The following is a 16616-nucleotide window of genomic DNA, read 5'->3' on the forward strand; positions in this document are numbered from 1 at the left end:
AGGACAGCCATACTCACGTTGGTGACGACTGAGAAAACGGCAACTCCGTTCAGTATTTCCTGCCAGGCTCCGATGCTGTGGGCTTTGGCCGCCACGGGCCGGCGGAACTGGGTGGTGAACTTCCAGGCGTCCACTCTAACTTCTATAATGTTGTTCAACAGCGCCAGCAGGGGGGCCAGAGGGAAGGAGGCCACGAACAGAGTGATGAAACCAAACTGGATCACTGTGTTGGACAGGGGAGGAGATATGATGGTTAGATACAGGGACACGGGTGTCCTCTGGTCCTTCTGGTCCTTCTGTAGCACAGTTGGTAGAGCATGGCACTTGTAACGCCAGGGTAGTGGGTTCGATTCCTGGGACCACCCATACGGACTGTAAGTCGCTTTGGATAAAAGCGTCTGCTAAATGGCATATTTTTTTTTTTTTTTTTTTTGAAGGAGAGCAGGATATCTTGCAATGAATATTACATTTCTTTAGAAGTTATGGCTGTTTCTCAATTCATGTTTCTATATTTTATTAGAGGATAAGGCTGTTTCTCATTTCATGTTTCTATATTTTATTATAGGGTAAGGCTTTTCTCAATTCATGTTTCTATATTTTATTATAGGGTAAGGCTGTTTCTCAATTCATGTTTCTATATTTTATTATAGGGTTAGGCTGTTTCTCAATTCATGTTTCTATATTTTATTAGAGGGTAAGGCTGTTTCTCAATTCATCTTTCCTCGATTTCTTGCACCCCCTACAGTTTTCAAAACGCAAAGGGAGAAGATACAACGTCCCTCCCTCAGATCTCCTCCCCCAAAACATTTTAATAAGGAGGTGAAGAGAGAAGATACGAGGAATCAATGAAAGACTAATTGAGAAAGCAACATACAGAACATTCGGAAAGTTTTCAGACCCCTTGACTTTTTCCACATTTTGTTATGTTACAGCCTTATTCTAAAATGAATTCAATAGTTTTTCCCCTCCTCATTGTCTTGGCTGTGTGCTTAAGGTTGGTGTCCTGTTGGAAGATTAACCTTCACCCAAGTCTGAGGTCCTGAGCAAGTTTTCATCAAGGATCTCTCTGTACTTTGCTCCATTCTTCTTTACTTCGACCCCCACAGCATGATGCTGCTGCCACCACCATGCTTCACCGTAGGGATTGTACCAGCTTTCCTCCAGACGTGACGCTTGGACTGGAGATGGGGCCGGAGGGGACGGCTGCCTTCTTAACGGCTCTTAACCAATCATGCTATTTTCTTGGTTTTTTCGCGTTGTTCATAACTTGTTTTGTACATAATGTTGCTGCAACCGTCTCTTATGACCAAAAAGAGTTTCTGGACATCAGAACTGGGATTATTCACCTCAAATTGGACGAGGAGTTCTTCATCAATGAGTCGGACGCGAGGGATATTCTCCAGACACCCGACCAGGCCCAGATCCCCGTGATTCGCTGGAATAGGAAACGTAGGTTTCGCGGAAAGAGATCAGGATGCCTTGTGAGGATCAGGAGACGAGTGGCTAATCTGCCCTTGCCTTCCGTTCTACTTGCTAACGTTCAATCGCTGGAAAATAAACGGGATGAACTGAAAGTGGAACGGCGTTCTTCGTTTGTAGAAAGAGAGTCGGACCGAAATGCAGCGTGGTGGTTACTCATGACTTTAATGAAAAACGCGATACATGAAATAACTATACAAATACAAAAACAACAAACGGAACGTGAAAACCTAATTACAGCCTATCTGGTGAAACTACACAGAGACAGGAACAATCACCCACAAAATACACAGTGAAACCCAGGCTACCTAAATACGGTTCCCCATCAGAGACAACAAGAATCACCTGACTCTGATTGAGAACCGCCTCAGGCAGCCAAGCCTATACTAGACACACCCCTAATCAACCACAATCCCAATGCCTACAAAAACCCCAATACGACAATACAATAACCCCATGTCACACCCTGGCCTGAACAAATAATTAAAGAAAACACAAAATACTAAGACCAAGGCGTGACAGAAAGCACGTATATCCTACCAACGGGACATTAAAAACTGTAATATCTTATGTTTCACCGAGTCGTGGCTGAACGACGACATTAAGAACATACAGCTGGTGGGTTATACACTCTATCGGCAAGACAGAACAGCAGCCTCTGGTAACACACGGGGCGGGGGCCTATGCATATTTCTAAACAATAGCTTGTGCACAAAAACAAAGGAAGTCAAATCAAATCAAATTTTATTTGTCACATACACATGGTTAGCAGATGTTAATGCGAGTGTAGCGAAATGCTTGTGCTTCTAGTTCCGACAATGCAGTGAAGTCTCAAGGTTTTGCCCGCCTGAGGTAGAGTATCTCATGATAAGCTGTAGACGACACTATCTACCTAGGGAGTTTTCATCTGTATTTTTCGTAACCGTCTACATACCACCGCAGACCGAGGTTGGCACTAAAACCGCACTCAATGAGCTGTATACACCATAAGCAAACAGGAAAACGCTCTCCCTGACTGAGTCTGTAATACAAACATGTTTCAAACTAGACCACCATAGTCCCTGTGCCCAAGAACACGAAGGTAACCTGCCTAAATGACTAGCGACCCGTAACACTCACTTCTGTAGCCATGAAATGCTTTGAAAGGCTGGTCATGGCTCACATAAACACCATTATCCCAGAAACCCTTAGACCCACTCCAATTTGCACACCGCACCAACAGATCGACAGATGATGCAATCTCTATTGCACTCCACTGGACAGAAGAAACACCTACACCACCTTTCAAACGTTGTCACTTAGATGTTTCCTTGTTTTTTAAAGAAAAGCACATATCTTTTTGTCCATTAAAATTAACATAAAATTGATCAGAAATACAGTGTAGACATTGTTAATGTTGTAAATGACTATTGTAGCTGGAAACGGCTGATTTTTTTAAATGGAATATCTACATAGGCGTACAGAGGCCCATTATCAGCAACCATCACTCCTGTGTTCCAATGGCACGCTGTGTTAGCTAATCCAAGTTGAACATTTTAAAAAGGCTAATTGATCATTAGAAAACCCTTTTGGAATTATGTTAGCACAGCTGAAAACTGTCGTTCTGATTAAATAAGCAATAAAACTGGCCTTCTTTAGAGTAGTTGAGTATCTGGAGCATCAGTATTTTTGGGTTCGATTACAGGCTCAAAATGGCCAGAAACAATTAACTTTCTTTTGAAACTCGTTAGTCTATTCTTGTTCAATATGATGTTATTTTAATGGACAAAAAAGTTGCTTTTCTTTCAAAAACAAGGACATTTAAAAGTGACCCCAAATGGTAATGTATGTGAGAATGCTATTCATTGACTACAGCTCAGCGTTCAACACCATAGTGCCCTCAAACCTCATCACTAAGCTAAGGATCCTGGGACTAAACACCTCCCTCTGCAACTGGATCCTTCCTGACGGGCCGCCCCCAAGTGGTAAGGGTGGGTAACAACACATCCGCCACGCTGATCCTCAACACGGGGGCCCCTCAGGGGTGTGTGCTCAGTCCCCTCCTGTACTCCCTGTTCCCTCATGACTGCACGGCAAGGCACGACTCCAACACCATCATTAAGATTGCTGATGACACAACAGTGGTAGGCCTGATCACGATGAGACAGCCTATAGGGAGCAGGTCAGAGACCTGGCCGTGTGGTACGAGGACAACAACCCCCGACAGAGATGGTTGTCCTTCTGGAAGGTTCCCCAATCTCCACAGAGGAACTCTGGAGTTCTGTCAGAGTGACCATTGGGTTCTTTGTCACCTCCCTGACCAAGGCCCTTCTACCCCGATTGTTTAGTTTGTTCGGGCGGCCAGCTCTAGGAAGAGTCTTGGTGTTTCCAAACATGTATGATGGAGGCCACTGTGTTCTTGGGGACCTTCAATGCTGCAGACATTTTTTTGGTACCCTTCCCCAGATCTGTGCCGACACAATCCCGCCTCGGCCGCTCTACGGACGATTCCTGCCTTGCCTTGGTTTTTGCTCTGACATGCACTGTCAATTGTGGGACCTTATATATATATATATAGACAGGTGTGTGCCTTTCCAAATCATGTCCAATCAATTGAATTTATCACAGGTGGACACCAATCAAGCAGTAGAATCATCTCAAGGATGATCAATGGAAACAGGATGGACCCGAGCTCAATTTCGAGTCTCATAGCAAAGGGTCTGAAAACTTATGAAATAAGATATTTCTGTTTTTTAATGTTTTATAAATGTGTAAACATAAAAATAAAAAAAAGTTTTTTGCTTTGTCATTATGGGGTAACGTGAGTAGATTTAGGAGGGAAAAAAATACTTTTATACATTTCCGAATAAGGCTGTAAAGAAACAAAATGTGGAAAAAGTCAAAGGGTCTGAATACTTTCCCGAATACACTGTATGGTCTGTGTGTCGCTGGCCGCATTACTCACCCATCTCCAGGTACTCATAGAAAAGACCCAGATGGCTAAAGTTCTGCAGGTCATGGTCCTGCTCCCAGCGGCTGTACAGGCTCTCAGGGTGGCTACGGGCTTTACGGCTCCCCCACCAGTTCAGCAGCCACCTGGAAGAATCAGCACAGTGGTCAGAGGTACTGCTCTTCACATTTGTGGCTAGAATGTATAGAAAACTAAAAAAAGGGGCAGAATCCTAAATTGACATCTGCATGATCAAGTTTTACCGCAAATCTTTTATTATTATTATTATTTAATTTTACCCCTTTTTCTCCCCGATTTTGTGTTTTCCAATTGTTTAGTAGCTACTATCTTGTCTCATCGCTACAACTCCCGTAAAGGCTCGGGAGAGACGAAGGTTGAAAGTCATGTGTCCTCCGGTACACAACCCAACCAAGCCGCACTGCTTCTTAACACAGCGCACATCCAACCCGGAAGCCAGCCGCACCAATGTGTCGGAGGAAACACCGTGCACCTGGCAACCTTGGTTAGCGCGCCCTGCGCCCCGGCCCGCGACAGGTGTCGCTGGTGCGTGATGAGACAAGGACATCCCTACTGGCCAAGCCCTCCCGAACCCGGACGACGCTAGGCCAATTGTGCGTCGCCCCACAGACCTCCCGGTCGCGGCCGGTTACGACAGAGCCTGGGCGCGAACCCAGAGTCTCTGGTGGCACAGCTGGCGCCCTTAACCACTGCGTCACCCGGGAGGCCAAATCTTTCATTATTAACATCAATACGTGATTTACCCTAAAGTCCAAAGTTAAGTCAGAGTAAAAACACAACTTAAGTTAGGTATTGGCCCCAAGCACGACATGTTTACAGACCTTAGGTATGGTGACAATGTCAGAATGAATACTTACGGAACCAGAGCTTCCTGGATGTTACCCCACACCTGTTTGCCTGCCATCACTATGACCAGCTGAGTGGTCAGCTCAATGAGACAGCCACCAGGGTCACACTGAGGAAGGACAGACATGTGGTCAAGTCCAGGTTTTCATCTTCCTCACAGCGGGCAATACTGGTTGCATGGTCAAGTTGTACTGGTTGTATAAGAACATTTTTAGCTAACGTTGGTTTTTTTTTTGCAATCAGGAAAAATATGTCTATCTGGTTGTAACCAGGACTCGATAACAACCCAAATACGACCTTTTGACCTTCTTATGAATTGGACGTCTTAAACAGGTTGTAACAGAGACCAGTTGGTTGTAATCTCGTTAGTAGACACTAGGTACTCTACACTAGGTACTCTACACTAGGTACTCTACACTAGGTACTCTACACTAGGTGCTCTACACTAGGTACTCTACACTAGGTACTCTACACTAGGTACTCTACACTAGGTACTCTACACTAGGTACTCTACACTAGGTACTCTACACTAGGTACTCTACACTAGGTGCTCTACACTAGGTGCTCTACACTAGGTGCTCTACACTAGGTACTCTACACTAGGTACTCTACACTAGGTGCTCTACACTAGGTGCTCTACACTAGGTACTCTACACTAGGTACTCTACACTAGGTACTCTACACTAGGTGCTCTACACTAGGTGCTCTACACTAGGTACTCTACACTAGGTACTCTACACTAGGTGCTCTACACTAGGTACTCTACACTAGGTACTCTACACTAGGTACTCTACACTAGGTGCTCTACACTAGGTACTCTACACTAGGTACTCTACACTAGGTACTCTACACTAGGTACTCTACACTAGGTACTCTACACTGGGTGCTCTACACTAGGTACCCTACACCAGGTACTCTACACTAGGTGCTCTACACTAGGTACTCTACACCAGGTACTCTACACTAGGTACTCTACACTAGGTACCCTACACCAGGTACTCTACACTAGGTGCTCTACACTAGGTACTCTACACTAGGTACTCTACACCAGGTACTCTACACTAGGTACTCTACACTAGGTGCTCTACACTAGGTACTCTACACTAGGTGCTCTACACTAGGTACTCTACACTAGGTGCTCTACACTAGGTGCTCTACACTAGGTGCTCTACACTAGGTGCTCTACACTAGGTACTCTACACTAGGTACTCTACACTAGGTACTCTACACTAGGTACTCTACACTAGGTACTCTACACCAGGTACTCTACACTAGGTGCTCTACACTAGGTGCTCTACACTAGGTGCTCTACACTAGGTACTCTACACTAGGTACTCTACACTAGGTACTCTACACTGGGTGCTCTACACTAGGTGCTCTACACTAGGTACTCTACACTAGGTACTCTACACTGGGTGCTCTACACTAGGTACTCTACACTAGGTACTCTACACTAGGTACTCTACACTGGGTGCTCTACACTAGGTACTCTACACTGGGTACTCTACACTAGGTACTCTACACTAGGTACTCTACACTAGGTACTCTACACTGGGTGCTCTACACTAGGTACCCTACACCAGGTACTCTACACTAGGTGCTCTACACTAGGTACTCTACACCAGGTACTCTACACTAGGTACTCTACACTAGGTACCCTACACCAGGTACTCTACACAAGGTACTCTACACTAGGTACTCTACACTAGGTACCCTACACCAGGTACTCTACACTAGGTACTCTACACTAGGTGCTCTACACTAGGTGCTCTACACTAGGTACTCTACACTAGGTACTCTACACTAGGTACTCTACTAGGTACCCTACACTAGGTACTCTACTAGGTACTCTACACTAGGTACTCTACTAGGTACTCTCCACTAGGTACTCTACTAGGTACTCTACTAGGTACTCTACTAGGTACTCTACTCGGTACTCTACTCGGTACTCTACTAGGTACTCTACTAGGTACGCTACCTCCTCGTTCCTCAGCTTGCTCCAGCCGAACATATAGATGTAGTCCCCGGGACGGCCGACGAACTTCCCCTTGAAGAAGGCCACGTAGAAACAGGAAGAGTAGTAGTTGACGAACTGGAACAGAAACATCTTCACAGTCAGCTTGTTCTCGTACTCCAGGTGAGTCTTGGGGATCTCTGAGGGGGGAAAAAAAAGCAACACTCACAACGAGGAGAGGCTACAATAAGGAATTGATCCGTCTATCGTAAATCAGCATTCGACTCACTAAAGCAGGGCTGCGATCGTCTTCCCTTTTTTTTACGACGTCGTTCGTATTTTCGTGGTCAGGATGCAAACACAATTTTGCTATCGTCTTTATCTGTTTGTAAGCTGACTTAAAACAACAATCATTCTCTCTGCCCCTCTTCTTACCCCTCCCCTCTTGTTACCCCTCCCCTCTTCTTACCCCCTCTTGTTACCCCTCCCCCTCTTGTTACCCTCCCCCTCTTGTTACCCCTCCCCTCTTGTTACCCCTCCCCTCTTGTTACCCCTCCCCTCTTCTTACCCCCCTCTTGTTACCCCTCCCCTCTTGTTACCCTCCCCTCTTGTTACCCCTCCCCCTCTTGTTACCCTCCCCCTCTTGTTACCCCTCCCCCTCTTGTTACCCCTCCCCTCTTCTCACCCCTCCCCCTCTTGTTACCCCTCCCCTCTTGTTACCCCTCCCCTCTTCTCACCCCTCCCCTCTTCTCACCCCTCCCCTCTTGTTACCCCTCCCCTCTTGTTACCCCTCCCCCTCTTGTTACCCCACGCCTACATCTTACCAGTGATCCAGATGGCCACTATCTTACCCATGTCAGTGATCCAGACGGCTACTCTCTATCTTACCCATGTCAGTGATCCAGATGGCCACTATCTTACCCATGTCAGTGATCCAGATGGCTACTCTCTATCTTACCCATGTCAGTGATCCAGACGGCTACTCTCTATCTTACCCATGTCAGTGATCCAGATGGCCACTCTCTATCTTACCCATGTCAGTGATCCAGATGGCCACTCTCTATCTTACCCATGTCAGTGATCCAGATGGCCACTCTCTATCTTACCCATGTCAGTGATCCAGATGGCCACTCTCTATCTTACCCATGTCAGTGATCCAGACGGCTACTCTCTATCTTACCCATGTCAGTGATCCAGACGGCTACTCTCTATCTTACCCATGTCAGTGATCCAGACGGCTACTCTCTATCTTACCCATGTCAGTGATCCAGACGGCTACTCTCTATCTTACCCATGTCAGTGATCCAGACGGCTACTCTCTATCTTACCCATGTCAGTGATCCAGATGGCCACTCTCTCATACATCACGTTGAGGATCATGATGATGACGAAGTTGATGCAGGAAGCGGTGACGGAGGTGGCGAGCTGCGGGGTGATGAGGGAGCCCACCATGTGGATGTTATTGGTGGGGCTGTCCTTCATGATGCTGGCGAACGCAGCGTACACCGCCAAACGGTAGGCTATCACCCCGATGATACACGCTATGATCAGGGAGATCTGAGGCAGAGGAGGGGATTGGGAAAGAGACGCGTGAGAGTGTACATAAAGGGACAGATACAATTCAGGAAGTTATGAGAAATTGAAATGAAACTGAATTGACTGAATTTGAAAATGGAAATGAGGCCAAAAACCAGACAGTACATTTGACACGTACTAGTAGAATTAGAGAAGGTTTCACACACAGACACTGACAAATCACCACCACATCAACAAAGAATGAAATAGGAAAGAGTAAAAACAATGCCATCTAAAAACCCCACTAAAGTATGGTGCACATGCTTAGAAAAAGTCATGCACATTCAGCACACAGTTTCGGATCCACAAATATTGTAAAAGTATCTCTCAATACTATTTCTAAACATGTTCTATAATGTTCTGAGAAATATGGAAGATTTTGTTGGTGAGGATAAGGAGTGATGATGATCATATGAAGAAGACACTGATGAAGAGGAAGGTGAGGAGAGGAAGAGGAGACAGGAATAGGGAGAGGAGGAGAGGGAGGGAGGGAGGAAGAGGAGACAGAGGAGAGGAAGAGGAGGAGACAGGAGGGAAATAACAAGAAAAGGAGGACGAGAGGGAGGAGAAACTAGAAGAGGAGAGAGAGAAGGGAGCTGAGAACAAGGGAGGAGGAAGATGACAAAGGAGGGAGATGAGAACAAGGGAGGAGGAATATGAGGAAGGAGGGTGCTAAGAACAAGGGAGTGGATTAGGAAGGAGGGAGATGAGAACAAGGGAGGAGGAAGATGAGAACAAGGGAGAAGGAAGATGAGGAAGGAGGGGGCTAAGAACAAGGGAGTGGATTAGGAAGGAGGGAGATGAGAACAAGGGAGGATGAAGATGAGAACAAGGGAGGAGGAAGATGAGAACAAGGGAGGAGGAAGATGAGAACAAGGGAGGAGGAAAGATGAGAACAAGGGAGGAGAAAATTGAGAACAATGGAGGAGGAAGATGAGAACAAGGGAGGAGGAAAGATGAGAACTAGGGAGGAGAAAATTGAGAACAATGGAGGAGGAAGATGAGAACAAGGGAGGAGGAAGATGAGAGCAAGGGAGGAGAAAGATGAGAACAACTGAGGAGGAAGATGAGAACAAGGGAGGAGGAAAGATGAGAGCAAGGGAGGAGGAAGATGAGAACAAGGGAGGAGGAAAATGAGAATAAGGAAGGAGGAAAATGAGAACAAGGGAGGAGGAAGATGAGAACAAGGGAGGAGGAAAGATGAGAACAAGGGAGGAGGAAGATGAGAACAAGGGAGGAGGAAGATGAGAACAAGGAAGGAGGAAGATGAGAACAAGGGAGGAGGAAGATGAGAACAAGGGAGGAGGAAGATGAGAACAAGGGAGGAGGAAGATGAGAACAAGGGAGGAGGAAGATGAGAACAAGGGAGGAGGAAGATGAGAACAAGGGAGGAGGAAAGATGAGAGCAAGGGAGGAGGAAGATGAGAACAAGGGAGGAGGAAGATGAGAACAAGGGAGGAGGAAGATGAGAACAAGGGAGGAGGAAAGATGAGAACAAGGGAGGAGGAAAGATGAGAACAAGGGAGGAGGAAAGATGAGAACAAGGGAGGAGGAAGATGAGAGCAAGGGAGGAGGAAGATGAGAACAAGGGAGGAGGAAGATGAGAACAAGGGAGGAGGAAAGATGAGAACAAGGGAGGAGGAAAGATGAGAACAAGGGAGGAGGAAGATGAGAACAAGGGAGGAGAAAGATGAGAACAAGGAAGGAGGAAAATGAGAACAAGGGAGGAGGAAAATGAGAACAAGGGAGGAGGAAAATGAGAACAAGGAAGGAGGAAGATGAGAACAAGGGAGGAGGAAAGATGAGAACAAGGGAGGAGGAAGATGAGAACAAGGAAGGAGGAAAATGAGAACAAGGGAGGAGGAAGATGAGAACAAGGGAGGAGGAAAGATGAGAGCAAGGGAGGAGGAAGATGAGAACAAGGGAGGAGGAAGATGAGAACAAGGGAGGAGGAAAGATGAGAACAAGGGAGGAGGAAAGATGAGAACAAGGGAGGAGGAAGATGAGAACAAGGGAGGAGGAAAGATGAGAACAAGGGAGGAGGAAAGATGAGAACAAGGGAGGAGGAAAGATGAGAACAAGGGAGGAGGAAAGATGAGAACAAGGGAGGAGGAAGATGAGAACAAGGGAGGAGGAAAGATGAGAACAAGGGAGGAGGAAAGATGAGAACAAGGGAGGAGGAAAGATGAGAACAAGGGAGGAGGAAGATGAGAACAAGGGAGGAGGAAAGATGAGAACAAGGGAGGAGGAAAGATGAGAACAAGGGAGGAGGAAAGATGAGAACAAGGGAGGAGGAAAGATGAGAACATTGGAGGAGGGAGATACAGAGAAGACTATCATTAATAAATGCTCACCCAGAATATGACGGTGGCTCCAGACAGGAATGTACGAGCACACTGGGATTTTGCGGGAAAGTATGGTTCCATCTCCTACAACACCGTAACCAAGCAAAGCAGGGACAACATGCACAGTCAGTCACCATGGTTACCGTTCGGCTACTGGTGAAGACATGTCATACCAGAGTTGGGTTCAATTCCATTTCAATCAGTAGACTGAAATTCAGATTCCAGTTTTTCCTCATATGGGGAAAATTAATTTTAATGGAATGGAACCCCAAACCCTGTGTCATACTTCGGACCTGACCCCAGACCAGTTCACTGACCCACTGTAGCCCTTTCCTGGTGAATCCATGCTTTAATTAGCCAGGTCCCAGAGATAGTCAACGTCTATGGTTCTGGTCATTGTCGTGACCATCGCCATGGCATTTGCCTCCTACAGCAGAACCAGATCTGGACCACCAGGCTATTAAACACAACCACAACTCTGTTTTAGCTTTGGGACAGCTAGGTTTCCATGGTTACCAGGTAAAACGCTGCAGTTAGCTTCAGACATCTTCCATCCAGACGTGAGTAAGTCAACACAAGCCAGGCCTGCCAAACCATCTCTCCACATCACAACAAACCAGCATTCCTCTTCCCTCTGTGCCAGTCTTACCCACAACACCACGGTGGCCCAACACAGGAGCACTTTGCCCACTAGATCAGCTGCCGTCCTGTCAAGGACCCACTCCTCCTCCTATAGTACATTTACAGACAGGTGGGGTGAGGAGGTGGAGGGTGAAGATGGTGAAAATGTGGAGGGTGAAGATGTGGAGGGTGATGATGTGGAGGGTGATGGAGGGTGAAGATGTGGAGGGTGATGGAGGGTGAAGATGTGGAGGGTGATGATGTCGAGGGTGATGATGTGGAGGGAGAAGATGTGGATGGTGAAGATGGTGAGGATGTGGAGAGAGAAGATGTGGATGGTGAAGATGTGGAGGGTGAAGATGTGGAGGGTGAAGATGGTGAGGATGTGGAGGGTGAAGATGTGGAGGGTGAAGATGGTGAGGATGTGGAGGGTGAAGATGTGGAAGGTGAAAATGTGGAGGAAGAGGATATGGAGGGTGAGAAGGTGCAGATGTGGAAGGTGAAGATGGTGAAGATGTGGAGGGTGAGGATGTGGAGGGTGAGGATGTGGAGGGTGAGGATGTGGATGTGGAGGGGGATTATGTGGATGGTGAAAATGTGGAGGGTGAGGAGGAGAAGGGTAAAGGTGTGGAGGGTGAGGATGTGGAAGGTGAAAATGTGGAGGAAGAGGATATGGAGGGTGAGAAGGTGAAGAGTGAAAATGTGGATGCTGAAAATGAGGAGGGTGAAAATGAAGTTGTGGAGGATGAAAATGGGGAGGTGAAAATGGTGAAGATGAGGACATGGAGGATGAAGATGTGGAGGGTGAAGATGGTGAGGATGTGGAGGATGAAAATGTGCAGGATGAGGAGGTGAAGAGTGAAAATGTGGATGGTGAAAATGTAGAGGTTGAGGATGGTGAGGATGTGGAGGATGAGGACATGGAGGATGAAGATGTGAAGATGTGGAGGGTGAAGATGTGGATGGAGGGTGAAGTAACTCCCCTCTTTATCCATGTCCTACTTGTCTTTTAACAGTTTGTCTAAGCCTCTACGTTACTCAATTTGATGAACAACTAAGCTTCATCAGCAATGTTGTTTGTAGCCAAATCCAGACATAAACATATGTATCTAGAATATATACTGCAGTGCAATAATCACACTCTATTATTTGTAAGCTGTTATTCAACAATGTAATGCACAGAAACAATATGGTACCACGAGCCCCTGTGTATGGTACCACGAGCCCCTGTGTATGGTACCACGAGCCCCTGTGTATGGTACCACGAGCCCCTGTGTATGGTACCACGAGCCCCTGTGTATGGTACCACGAGCCCCTGTGTATGGTACCATGAGCCCCTGTGTATGGTACCATGAGCCCCTGTGTATGGTACCATGAGCCCCTGTGTATGGTACCATGAGCCCCTGTGTATGGTACCATGAGCCCCTGTGTATGGTACCATGAGCCCCTGTGTATGGTATCACGAGCCCCTGTGTATGGTACCATGAGCCCCTGTGTATGGTACCATGAGCCCCTGTGTATGGTACCATGAGCCCCTGTGTATGGTACCATGAGCCCCTGTGTATGGTACCACGAGCCCCTGTGTATGGTACCACGAGCCCCTGTGTATGGTACCACGAGCCCCTGTGTATGTTACCACGAGCCCCTGTGTATGGTACCATGAGCCCCTGTGTATGTTAACACGAGCCCCTGTGTATGGTACCACGAGCCCCTGTGTATGGTACCACGAGCCCCTGTGTATGGTACCACGAGCCCCTGTGTATGGTAACCAGAGCCCCTGTGTATGTTAACACGAGCCCCTGTGTATGGTACCACGAGCCCCTGTGTATGGTACCACGAGCCCCTGTGTATGGTAACCAGAGCCCCTGTGTATGTTAACACGAGCCCCTGTGTATGGTACCATGAGCCCCTGTGTATGGTACCACGAGCCCCTGTGTATGGTACCACGAGCCCCTGTGTATGGTACCACGAGCCCCTGTGTATGGTACCACGAGCCCCTGTGTATGGTACCATGAGCCCCTGTGTATGGTACCATGAGCCCCTGTGTATGGTACCATGAGCCCCTGTGTATGTTAACACGAGCCCCTGTGTATGGTACCACGAGCCCCTGTGTATGGTACCACGAGCCCCTGTGTATGGTACCACGAGCCCCTGTGTATGTTAACACGAGCCCCTGTGTATGGTACCATGAGCCCCTGTGTATGGTACCACGAGCCCCTGTGTATGGTACCACGAGCCCCTGTGTATGTTAACACGAGCCCCTGTGTATGGTACCACGAGCCTCTGTGTATGTTAACACGAGCCCCTGTGTATGGTACCACGAGCCCCTGTGTATGGTACCATGAGCCCCTGTGTATGGTATCACGAGCCCCTGTGTATATTAACACGAGCCCCTGTGTATGGTACCACGAGCCCCTGTGTACGGTACCACGAGCCCCTGTGTATGGTACCACGAGCCCCTGTGTATGGTACCATGAGCCCCTGTGTATGTTAACACGAGCCCCTGTGTATGGTAACACGAGCCCCTGTGTATGGTACCATGAGCCCCTGTGTATGGTACCATGAGCCCCTGTGTATGGTATCACGAGCCCCTGTGTATGTTAACACGAGCCCCTGTGTATGGTACCACGAGCCCCTGTGTATGGTACCATGAGCCCCTGTGTATGGTACCACGAGCCCCTGTGTATGGTACCACGAGCCCCTGTGTATGGTATCACGAGCACCTGTGTATGGTATCACGAGCCCCTGTGTATGGTACCATGAGCCCCTGTGTATGGTACCACGAGCCCCTGTGTATGGTACCACGAGCCCCTGTGTATGGTACCACGAGCCCCTGTGTATGGTACCACGAGCCCCTGTGTATGGTACCACGAGCCCCTGTGTATGGTATCACGAGCCCCTGTGTATGGTACCACGAGCCCCTGTGTATGGTACCACGAGCCCCTGTGTATGTTACCACGAGCCCCTGTGTATGGTACCAGGAGCCCCTGTGTATGTTAACACGAGCCCCTGTGTATGGTACCACGAGCCCCTGTGTATGGTACCACGAGCCCCTGTGTATGGTACCACGAGCCCCTGTGTATGGTACCACGAGCCCCTGTGTATGGTAACCAGAGCCCCTGTGTATGTTAACACGAGCCCCTGTGTATGGTACCACGAGCCCCTGTGTATGGTACCACGAGCCCCTGTGTATGGTAACCAGAGCCCCTGTGTATGTTAACACGAGCCCCTGTGTATGGTACCATGAGCCCCTGTGTATGGTACCACGAGCCCCTGTGTATGGTACCACGAGCCCCTGTGTATGGTACCACGAGCCCCTGTGTATGGTACCACGAGCCCCTGTGTATGGTACCATGAGCCCCTGTGTATGGTACCATGAGCCCCTGTGTATGGTACCATGAGCCCCTGTGTATGTTACCATGAGCCCTGTGTAACACGAGCCCCTGTGTATGGTACCACGAGCCCCTGTGTATGGTACCACGAGCCCCTGTGTATGGTACCACGAGCCCCTGTGTATGTTAACACGAGCCCCTGTGTACGGTACCACGAGCCTCTGTGTATGTTAACACGAGCCCCTGTGTATGGTACCACGAGCCCCTGTGTATGGTACCATGAGCCCCTGTGTATGGTATCACGAGCCCCTGTGTATATTAACACGAGCCCCTGTGTATGGTACCACGAGCCCCTGTGTACGGTACCACGAGCCCCTGTGTATGGTACCACGAGCCCCTGTGTATGGTACCATGAGCCCCTGTGTATGTTAACACGAGCCCCTGTGTATGGTAACACGAGCCCCTGTGTATGGTACCATGAGCCCCTGTGTATGGTACCATGAGCCCCTGTGTATGGTATCACGAGCCCCTGTGTATGTTAACACGAGCCCCTGTGTATGGTACCACGAGCCCCTGTGTATGGTACCATGAGCCCCTGTGTATGGTACCACGAGCCCCTGTGTATGGTACCACGAGCCCCTGTGTATGGTATCACGAGCCCCTGTGTATGGTATCACGAGCCCCTGTGTATGGTACCACGAGCCCCTGTGTATGGTATCACGAGCCCCTGTGTATGGTATCACGAGCCCCTGTGTATGGTATCACGAGCCCCTGTGTATGGTACCACGAGCCCCTGTGTATGGTATCACGAGCCCCTGTGTATGGTATCACGAGCCCCTGTGTATGGTACCACGAGCCCCTGTGTATATTAACACGAGCCTCTGTGTATGGTACCACGAGCCCCTGTGTATGTACCACGAGCCCCTGTGTATGTTAACACGAGCCCCTGTGTATATTAACACGAGCCCCTGTGTATGGTACCACGAGCCCCTGTGTATGGTATCACGAGCCCCTGTGTATGGTATCACGAGCCCCTGTGTATGGTACCACGAGCCCCTGTGTATATTAACACGAGCCTCTGTGTATGGTAACACGAGCCCCTGTGTATGGTATCACGAGCCCCTGTGTATGGTACCACGAGCCCCTGTGTATGGTATCACGAGCCCCTGTGTATATTAACACGAGCCTCTGTGTATGGTACCACGAGCCCCTGTGTATGGTATCACGAGCCCCTGTGTATGGTATCACGAGCCCCTGTGTATGGTACCACGAGCCCCTGTGTATATTAACACGAGCCTCTGTGTATGGTACCACGAGCCCCTGTGTATGGTATCACGAGCCCCTGTGTATGGTACCACGAGCCCCTGTGTATATTAACACGAGCCCCTGTGTATGGTATCACGAGCCCCTGTGTATGGTATCACGAGCCCCTGTGTATGGTAACACGAGCCCCTGTGTATGGTACCACGAGCCCCTGTGTATATTAACACGAGCCT

At 48.4% G+C, this 16616-nt stretch overlaps 1 protein-coding gene across 3 annotated transcripts in view; it reads right to left on the reverse strand.

Annotated features, from left to right (window-relative positions):
• The window catches only part of ano5a (anoctamin 5a), a 111958-nt gene that overhangs the window by 8097 nt on the left and 87245 nt on the right, over window positions 1–16616 (reverse strand). For all 3 annotated transcript variants that reach the window (XM_052480948.1, XM_052480947.1, XM_052480949.1), the window contains 6 exons: window positions 11177–11251; window positions 8576–8804; window positions 7272–7447; window positions 5305–5402; window positions 4424–4554; window positions 18–223 (listed from right to left, as the gene is read on the reverse strand). In XM_052480948.1, the coding sequence (XP_052336908.1) occupies window positions 18–223; window positions 4424–4554; window positions 5305–5402; window positions 7272–7447; window positions 8576–8804; window positions 11177–11251 (915 nt within the window). The remainder of the gene's footprint in view (window positions 1–17; window positions 224–4423; window positions 4555–5304; window positions 5403–7271; window positions 7448–8575; window positions 8805–11176; window positions 11252–16616) is intronic.

This window comes from Oncorhynchus keta, chromosome 26 (genome assembly GCF_023373465.1).
Source record: "Oncorhynchus keta strain PuntledgeMale-10-30-2019 chromosome 26, Oket_V2, whole genome shotgun sequence".
Classification (NCBI taxonomy): Eukaryota; Metazoa; Chordata; class Actinopteri; order Salmoniformes; family Salmonidae; genus Oncorhynchus; species Oncorhynchus keta.